The sequence below is a fragment of the Coregonus clupeaformis genome, chromosome 1 (assembly GCF_020615455.1).
Source record: "Coregonus clupeaformis isolate EN_2021a chromosome 1, ASM2061545v1, whole genome shotgun sequence".
Lineage (NCBI taxonomy): Eukaryota > Metazoa > Chordata > Actinopteri > Salmoniformes > Salmonidae > Coregonus > Coregonus clupeaformis.
In genome coordinates, this window is record NC_059192.1 from 3,467,390 (window position 1) to 3,477,389 (window position 10,000).

The following is a 10,000-nucleotide window of genomic DNA, read 5'->3' on the forward strand; positions in this document are numbered from 1 at the left end:
TTATGTATTCATTCGGGTTCACAGTGCGGACCGAACCGAGGAACCGTTACAACCCTTCGGGTTCACAGTTTGGACCGAACCGAGGAACCGTTACAACCCTTCGGGTTCACAGTTTGGACCGAACCGAGGAACCGTTACAACCCTTCTGTTGTGATCATTAAAAAAGAGAGAGATATAGACCTCAAAGTGAGGAGCAAGGAATGAAATAGAACACTACAGTAAATATAATGTTATCAGTGTTTTAATACTGTGGTGAAACTGACCGGTATATTTCCAACATATTCAAGCCATCTCACCTCAGCCCAGGCCTTCAGTACAGCCAGTTTCTCCATGGTGGTAGCACTCTCACTGTACAGCTGACTAGAGGAACCCTTCCCAGCCTGCACCTTGTCCAGCGAGGACACCAGGAGGTTGTGGACGCGACGAAGGTCGTTCAGGTCACTGACCACCCCACTACCGATCCACGTACTGCACACCTAGAGGACAGATGGAAGGACACACAGACAAGAAGGGAATTGGAGAGAAACTATTGGCTGGTAGAAGACAACAGGGATCAGTTTGTTCCTGAGAAGAACAAAATAGAAAAAAGGGAAAATGCAGAGAGCGAGACGAGGAAAAGAGAGAGGAAAAGATATCATGAGAGAGAGCCAAAGAGAGAGAGACAGGGACGAAGCAAAGAGAGAGAGAGACAGGGACGAAGCAAAGAGAGAGAGAGACAGGGACGAAGCAAAGATAGAGAGAGACAGGGACGAAGCAGAGAGAGAGAGAGAGAGAGGGACGAAGCAAAGAGAGAGAGAGAGACAGGGACGAAGCAGAGAGAGAGAGAGAGAGAGAGACAGGGACGAAGCAGAGAGAGAGAGAGAGAGAGAGACAGGGGAACGAAGCAGAGAGAGAGAGAGAGAGAGACAGGGAGAGGAGAGAGAGAGAGAGAGAGAGAGAGAGAGACAGGGACGAAGCAGAGAGAGAGAGAGAGAGAGAGACAGGGACGAAGCAGAGAGAGAGAGAGACAGGGACGAAGCAGAGAGAGAGAGAGAGAGAGAGACAGGGACGAAGCAGAGAGAGAGAGAGAGAGAGACAGGGACGAAGCAAGAGAGAGAGAGAGAGAGACAGGGACGAAGCAGAGAGAGAGAGAGAGAGAGAGACAGGGACGAAGCAGAGAGAGAGACAGGGACGAAGCAGAGAGAGAGAGACAGACAGGGACGAAGCGAGAGAGAGAGAGAGAGAGACAGGGACGAAGCAGAGAGAGAGAGAGAGACAGGGACGAAGCAGAGAGAGAGAGAGAGAGACAGGGACGAAGCAGAGAGAGAGAGAGAGAGAGACAGGGACGAAGCAGAGAGAGAGAGAGACAGGGACGAAGCAGAGAGAGAGAGAGACAGGGACGAAGCAGAGAGAGAGAGAGTAATAGATAGAGATATGGTGATTGTCAGAGTGAGACCTAAAGAGCCCTCCGTGTGAGGAGTGTCAACAGTGTATCTGACAGGTAGGTTTACTGCCTCGGCCTCCACATCAGTTAGAAAGCAGAAGTTTCTGTCTGTCTGTCCGTCCGTCTATCTGTCTATCTGTCTATCCATACACTGGTACACAGGTCTCTAAACCTCCACTGCATACAGAGACATGATGACTCAGAGCTCTGCAGTACTGGGCATTAGCTGAGACTGAGTCTGCTGCATCCGATACACTACAGCAGCCTCACTGCATACAGAGACATGATGACTCAGAGCTCTGCAGTACTGGGCATTAGCTGAGACTGAGTCTGCTGCATCCGATACACTACAGCAGCCTCACTGCATACAGAGACATGATGACTCAGAGCTCTGCAGTACTGGGGATTAGCTGAGACTGAGTCTGCTGCATCCGATACACTACAGCAGACTCACTGCATACAGAGACATGATGACTCAGAGCTCTGCAGTACTGGGCATTAGCTGAGACTGAGTCTGCTGCATCCGATACACTACAGCAGCCTCACTGCATACAGAGACATGATGACTCAGAGCTCTGCAGTACTGGGGATTAGCTGAGACTGAGTCTGCTGCAGCCGATACACTACAGCAGCCTCACTGCATACAGAGACCATGTAGGACACATCGTTACCTACTGAGTAGAACGGATACATCGTTACCTACTGAGTAGAACGGAGCTATGTGATCTAAAATCAATGCTTGGAACCAGGGGGGGCATATGCTGATCTGGTCCGAGTGGTCATGTGTGATGAAGGAGACTGGGCCATTGCAAATCCTAGTAGGGATGTGACAAATGTGAATTGTTTCAAGAAACTAGGCGTATGTCGCGGGTCACTACTTCACAGGAGAGCCATTTGAAGGAAAACTAATTTTTTTTAAATCAAAATGTGTTTTTTGGCGGAAATGCCTTCTGGAACATGTGAACTTTCATGTGCCTTAATAACAAACTTGTATGCCATCTGTAAATACGAATACAATTGTTAAATTACGAGCCAAATTGGTTTAGCCACAGAAAAAGACAGCAACCTTCCCGCTAGCCATGATTGGCTGAGATAATGAGTGGGCTGGACATGCCGAGAGATGAGTTCGGATTGGTCTGCCATGTACCACGCTTCTGTCTATAACATGAGCTGGTCAGTATGTGTAGGTAATCCTTTCTAACGCGCGTTTTTGGAATATATTTTCTGGAGGACCGAGTTTTGAAATCAGTGGAATTAGAGTATGATAGCTAAGGAGACTGAGAAAATTATAGCGTTTGATTGCAAATATGCAGACGGAGTCGAAAAGAGAACACACAGAAGGCTGTTGTATAAAACACCTGTCTCTGGATTACATCTTCAAACTAAGGGCAACCATGGCATCCGTGACAGAGAGGGAGAAGTGTCCATCCATGTATACGAGTAAGAGAGTCTAGCTAGCTACATTTTCAGATATTACACGTTTCTAATTTTATCAGAAAGTGGTTTTCATTTTCAAGTTAAAGTGTACTGTTAGCTAGCTAGCACTGAACCCGGTTGGCTAGCTACCTGCAGATTCATGCAGGGTAGTAACATAATGAGTTGGGATTATGGTTCATTGTTTAGCTAGCTAGCTACATGTCTTAACAAGACCATTTCAATAGAATGTTCATGATGTCACTGCGACAACTGTTGATAGACATAGCTGGTAAATTCGCTCTGGCTATCTACTCCGATTTCAGAGCACTCTCGTCTGAGTGTACCAGAGCGCAGAATAATTGACAAATTTACGAACGCTCAACACCCGTTGAATATGGCCGGTGTCAGTAAACGTTGGCGAAAAAGCTTAATTAAATTGTTGCCAGCAGCACAGTTGCAGTCACCACCTCCTCGGCCAGAACGTCCAGTGTGCGCTCTGAACGCTCCGAGAGCGAAACGCTCTGAATTTCAGAACGGACAATCTGACAACGCTCTGAGTTTACAAACGCCCAGAGAGCACTCTGGCACTCCAGATTAAATTCACGAACACACCCGTAGTATAAACCAGCCTTTAGTCTTGAAATCTTTGGTTGCTGAATGGGTGTAGACAAAGAAGAGCTCTCCAGCAGGTACCAAAACATTCAAAGGGCCATTTTCTCAAAAGTGTGGTTACAAGTTTATCAACTTTCAAAGCAGAATTACTTTCCCATTGTTCCTCAACTATAGTGTATGACATACCATTTTGTATCTCTGAGTCTCTACTTTTATCCAATGTAAAAAAAAAAAATTATATTGCTACATAAGACCGAAACGAGCCGGTCCGACACAAATGGAAAAAAATAGTTTAAACTGCCATTATTTATTTATTTTTTTTAATCGGTTTTCCGTTAAAACAATAAAAAAAATGCATTAAATTCCATGTGAATTCACATTGCAGATGACATCACGTTTCCCACGGAGAGAGAGAGAGATCATTGTATCATATATACTGCTTACATTTTACATTTTAGTCATTTAGCAGACGCTCTTATCCAGAGCGACTTACATGAGCAATTAGGGTTAAGTGCCTTGCTTAAGGGCACATCGACAGATTTTTCACCTAGTCGGCTCAGGGGATTAGAACCAACGACCTTTCGGTTACTGGCACAACGCTCTTACCCACTAAGCTACCTGCCGCCCACTCTTCTCCTACTAACGTTGCCACATTGTTGCGTTAGACATTTGTTTATGTTTTATTTTTACCTTCATGATGATGACCGGGGACTGTTTTGGGAAAACTGCACTGTGATTTCTTTGGGTGTGGAAAAAATTAATCGTTTTTAGGTTAGGGATTTTTTGTTGATGTTAACAATCCCAATTTCATTTAAACATTTCAACCTTCACACCCCTAAAACCTACTCACCGAGCTCTCACCATTATGTTATTATTGGGGCGGCAGGTAGCTTAGTGGTTAAGAGCGCTGTGCCAGTAACCGAAAGGTCGCTGGTTCTAATCCCCCGAGCCGACTAGGTGAAAAATCTGTCGATGTACCCTTGAGCGAGGCACTTAACCCTAATTGCTCCTGTAAGTCGCTCTGGATAAGAGCGTCTGCTAAATGACTAAACATGTAAAATGTAGAACTTCGGTGAGTAAGATTTCCAAAGTGTGTAGGCTATTCATGGTCATGTGGTCCTCTGTAGCTCAGCTGGTAGAGCACGGCGCTTGTAACGCCAAGGTAGTGGGTTCGATCCCCCGGGACCCACCCATACGTACAAATGTATGCACACATGACTGTAAGTCGCTTTGGATAAAAGCGTCTGCTAAATGGCTTATTATGTGGAGACTACAGGACTCTCACCTGGCACGCCTTAGCTGTGATGTCAGAAGGTGTATCTGGGGAGAACGCTGGTCTAAGAGCAGCGCCAACCTGATGAACAGAAGAATAAAGTTTCCAGAGTTAAATAGAAATACAATACATAGATTACCTTGAGGACATCTCTTCACTGATGGTCTGTGTCGATAGACTCACATTAGCCTGGTACTGCTCCAGGATCACGTGACCCGGGAACTCTGGCTCCGGAACAGAGGCAAACTTCTTGATAATGTCTTCCAGGGCCTGAAGACCAGCCATCCTCAACTGGTTACTGTTGTCTGTAGCCGCCATGAAGGCCATGCGTATCAGGTCAGAGAGGTGGAGGACCAACAGATCACCTGGATAGAGGGAGGGATAGAACAACAGAGGGATAGAGGAAGGGATGGATGGAACAGATCACATGGAGGGAGGGATGGATCAGTGCTCATACATATTTTCAATAGAATTTCATGACTTTTCCATGACTTCTTAATGACTTTTAACCAAATTTCCATGACCAATCATTCGCGGCGTCTCTGTACGTATAAAAAAAGAACGTGTAATGTGGCATCAACACTGGGAGGCTGCTCCCCGATACCATGTACCATCTCCTGTTGTTGAGCAAGGCACTCAACCACCCCAACCCCCCGTAAAGCAGAGCTCTGTGCTGGCTTGATCAAAAGCCTGCATACCCAGTATCTCTCCAGACTGACCACGTGGTGTTTTGGACAGCTGCCTAAGAGGTATTCTACACCCCAACCCCGGTAAAGTAGAATACCTGTTAGGCAGCTGTCCAAAACACCATGTGGTCAGTCTGGAGAGATACTGGGTATGCAGGCTTTTGATCAAGCCCTGCTCAAACACATCAGAGTTTTTATCAAGGTCCGGTTGAGCAGCTCATTTCTAAAATGTGGTTTGTTAGAGGGGGGCTGGAATAAAAGCATGCACACCCATTAGCTCTCCTGGAGGATGGTTGACTACCCTTGATGTAAAACATTACAACCAAAAAAGCCTTTTTAAATAATTCACTCATTCACTGTATACTACATGACCAGAAGTATGTGGACACCTGCTCATCGAACATCTCATTCCAAAATCATGGGCATTAATATGGAGTTGGTCCCCCCTTTGCTGCTATACCAGCCTCCACTCTTCTGGGAAGGCTTTCCACTAGATGTTGGAACATTGCTGCGGGGACTTGCTTCCATTCAGCCACAAGAGCATTAGTGAGGTCGGGCACTGATGTTGGGCGATTAGGCCTGGCTCGCAGTCGGCGTTCCAATTCATCCCAAAAGTGTTCGATGGGGTTGAGGTCAGGGCTCTGTGCAGGCCAGTCAAGTTCTTCCACATCGATCTCGACAAACCATTTCTGTATGGACCTCACTTTGTGCACGGGGGCATTGTCATGCTGAAACAGGAAAGGGCCTTCCCCAAACTGTTGCCACAAAGTTGGAAGCACAGAATCATGGTGGTCCTCTGTAGCTCAGCTGGTAGAGCACGGCGCTTGTAACACCAGGGTAGTGGGTTCGATCCCCGGGACCACCCATACGTCAAAATGTATGCACGCATGACTATAAGTCGCTTTGGATAAAAGCGTCTGCTAAATGGTATATTATTATTTATTTTATCTAGAATGTCATTGTATGCTGTAGCGTTAAGATTTCCCTTCACTGGAACTAAATGGCCTAGGCCGAACCATACAAAACTGCCCCAGACCATTATTCCTTTTCCACCAAACTTTACAGTTGGCACTATGCATTGGGGCAGGTAGTGTTCTCCTGGCGTCCGCCAAACCCAGATTCATCCGTCGGACTGCCAGATGGTGAAGCGCGATTCATCACGCCAGAGAATGCGTTTCCACTGCTCCAGAGTCCAATGGCGGCGAGCTTTACACCACTCCAGCCGACGCTTGGCATTGCGCATGGTGATCTTAGGCTTGTGTGCGGCTGCTCGGCCATGGAAACCCATTTCATGAAGCTCCTGATGAACAGCTGCTTCCAGAAGCAGTTTGGAACTCTGTAGTGAGTGTTGCAACTGACGACAGATGATTTTTACGCGCTACACGCTTCGGCACTCGGCAGTCCGGTTCTGTGACCTTGTGTGGCCTATCACTTCGCAGCTGAACCGTTGTTGCTCCTAGATGCTTCCACTTCACAATAACAGCACTTACAGTTGACCGGGGAAGCTCTAGCAGGGCAGAGATTTCACGAACTGACTTGTTGGAAAAGGTGGCATCCTATGAACGTTCAATTATCTGGCAACAGCTCTGGTGGACATTCCTGCAGTCAGCATGCCAAAACTTGAGACATCTGTGGCATCGCGTTGTGTGACAAAACTGCACATTTTAGAGTGGCCTTTTATTGTCCCCAGCACAAGGTGCACCTGTGTAATGATCATGCTGTTTAATCAGCTTCTTGATATGCCACACCTGTCAGGTGGATGGATTATCTTGGCAAAGGAGAAATGCTCACTAACAGGGATGGAAACACATGTGGGCACAAAATCTGTAGCTCCAAACATGGGGTATGAATAATGTATGAAATCACTAACTGGAAGTGGCTCTGGATAAGAGCGTCTGCTAAATGACTCACTAACTGGAAGTGGCTCTGGATAAGAGCGTCTGCTAAAGGACTCACTAACTGGAAGTGGCTCTGGATAAGAGCGTCTGCTAAAGGACTCACTAACTGGAAGTGGCTCTGGATAAGAGCGTCTGCTAAAGGACTCACTAACTGGAAGTGGCTCTGGATAAGAGCGTCTGCTAAATGACTCACTAACTGGAAGTGGCTCTGGATAAGAGCGTCTGCTAAATGACTCACTAACTGGAAGTGGCTCTGGATAAGAGCGTCTGCTAAAGGACTCACTAACTGGAAGTGGCTCTGGATAAGAGCGTCTGCTAAATGACTCACTAACTGGAAGTGGCTCTGGATAAGAGCGTCTGCTAAAGGACTCACTAACTGGAAGTGGCTCTGGATAAGAGCGTCTGCTAAAATGACTCACTAACTGGAAGTGGCTCTGGATAAGAGCGTCTGCTAAAGGACTCACTAACTGTAAGTGGCTCTGGATAAGAGCGTCTGCTAAAGGACTCACTAACTGGAAGTGGCTCTGGATAAGAGCGTCTGCTAAATGACTCACTAACTGGAAGTGGCTCTGGATAAGAGCGTCTGCTAAAGGACTCACTAACTGGAAGTGGCTCTGGATAAGAGCGTCTGCTAAAGGACTCACTAACTGTAAGTGGCTCTGGATAAGAGCGTCTGCTAAATGACTCACTAACTGGAAGTGGCTCTGGATAAGAGCGTCTGCTAAAGGACTCACTAACTGTAAGTGGCTCTGGATAAGAGCGTCTGCTAAAGGACTCACTAACTGGAAGTGGCTCTGGATAAGAGCGTCTGCTAAATGACTCACTAACTGGAAGTGGCTCTGGATAAGAGCGTCTGCTAAAGGACTCACTAACTGGAAGTGGCTCTGGATAAGAGCGTCTGCTAAAGGACTCACTAACTGGAAGTGGCTCTGGATAAGAGCGTCTGCTAAATGACTCACTAACTGGAAGTCGCTCTGGATAAGAGCGTCTGCTAAAGGACTCACTAACTGGAAGTGGCTCTGGATAAGAGCGTCTGCTAAATGACTCACTAACTGGAAGTGGCTCTGGATAAGAGCGTCTGCTAAAGGACTCACTAACTGGAAGTGGCTCTGGATAAGAGCGTCTGCTAAAGGACTCACTAACTGGAAGTGGCTCTGGATAAGAGCGTCTGCTAAAGGACTCACTAACTGTAAGTGGCTCTGGATAAGAGCGTCTGCTAAAGGACTCACTAACTGGAAGTGGCTCTGGATAAGAGCGTCTGCTAAATGACTCACTAACTGTAAGTGGCTCTGGATAAGAGCGTCTGCTAAATGACTCACTAACTGTAAGTGGCTCTGGATAAGAGCGTCTGCTAAAGGACTCACTAACTGGAAGTGGCTCTGGATAAGAGCGTCTGCTAAATGACTCACTAACTGTAAGTGGCTCTGGATAAGAGCGTCTGCTAAAGGACTCACTAACTGGAAGTGGCTCTGGATAAGAGCCGTCTGCTAAAGGACTCACTAACTGGAAGTGGCTCTGGATAAGAGCGTCTGCTAAAGGACTCACTAACTGGAAGTGGCTCTGGATAAGAGCGTCTGCTAAATGACTCACTAACTGTAAGTGGCTCTGGATAAGAGCGTCTGCTAAAGGACTCACTAACTGGAAGTGGCTCTGGATAAGAGCGTCTGCTAAATGACTAAAATGTAAAATGTAAAAATGGGTAACTCCTGATTGGTTGTTACTGTAGGTCTAAACATGGGGTAATTCCTGATTGGTTGTTACTGTAGGTCTAAACATGGGGTAATTCCTGATTGGTTGTTACTGTAGGTCTAAACATGGGGTAATTCCTGATTGGTTGTTACTGTAGGTCTAAACATGGGGTAATTCCTGATTGGTTGTTACTGTAGGTCTAAACATGGGGTAATTCCTGATTGGTTGTTCCTGTAGGTCTAAACATGGGGTAATTCCTGATTGGTTGTTACTGTAGGTCTAAACATGGGGTAATTCCTGATTGGTTGTTACTGTAGGTCTAAACATGGGGTAATTCCTGATTGGTTGTTCCTGTAGGTCTAAACATGGGGTAATTCCTGATTGGTTGTTACTGTAGGTCTAAACATGGGGTAATTCCTGATTGGTTGTTACTGTAGGTCTAAACATGGGGTAATTCCTGATTGGTTGTTACTGTAGGTCTAAACATGGGGTAATTCCTGATTGGTTGTTACTGTAGGTCTAAACATGGGGTAATTCCTGATTGGTTGTTCCTTTAGCTCGAAGGGTGCTAGTTTCCTGACAGTCTCTCTGACTGTTAAATGATTCTGGTTTAGGAGCAGTAAAACACTAAAACACTAAACCCTCTTCTCTCTGTCAGGGAGAATTATAATGATGTCCCCCTCTGCTCTGCTCTCCTCGGTTCTCCCTCATCAGTACCGCTGCTCTCTATCTGGTGAAGTGAAGACTACAATACCACAACATGTGTGTCATGTCAGAGTGGGCTTCAGCCTGGTCAAAGTGGGTCTTGTCTTTGTGTGTGTGTGTGCGTGCGTGCGTGCGTGTGTGTGCGTACCTTTAGGGTTCTTGGCCTTAGCAGAGCGGGCGGCGGCCAGGTCAAAGTGGGTCTTGTCTGCGTTCTCACACAGCAGTATGATGCGACACAGACAGTCTGCGGCGAAGACACGGGTCACCCAGCGCGGCGCCACGGACGGCTTGCCGTTAT

General features: G+C 46.6%; 1 protein-coding gene across 7 annotated transcripts in view; it reads right to left on the reverse strand.

Annotated features, from left to right (window-relative positions):
* The window catches only part of heatr5b (HEAT repeat containing 5B), a 100,879-nt gene that overhangs the window by 29,387 nt on the left and 61,492 nt on the right, over positions 1-10,000 (reverse strand). For all 7 annotated transcript variants that reach the window (XM_045223916.1, XM_045224029.1, XM_045224014.1 and 4 more), the window contains 4 exons: positions 9,851-10,000; positions 4,908-5,089; positions 4,737-4,805; positions 297-476 (listed from right to left, as the gene is read on the reverse strand). The exon at positions 9,851-10,000 is cut by the window's right edge and continues 111 nt beyond it. In XM_045223916.1, the coding sequence (XP_045079851.1) occupies positions 297-476; positions 4,737-4,805; positions 4,908-5,089; positions 9,851-10,000 (581 nt within the window). The remainder of the gene's footprint in view (positions 1-296; positions 477-4,736; positions 4,806-4,907; positions 5,090-9,850) is intronic.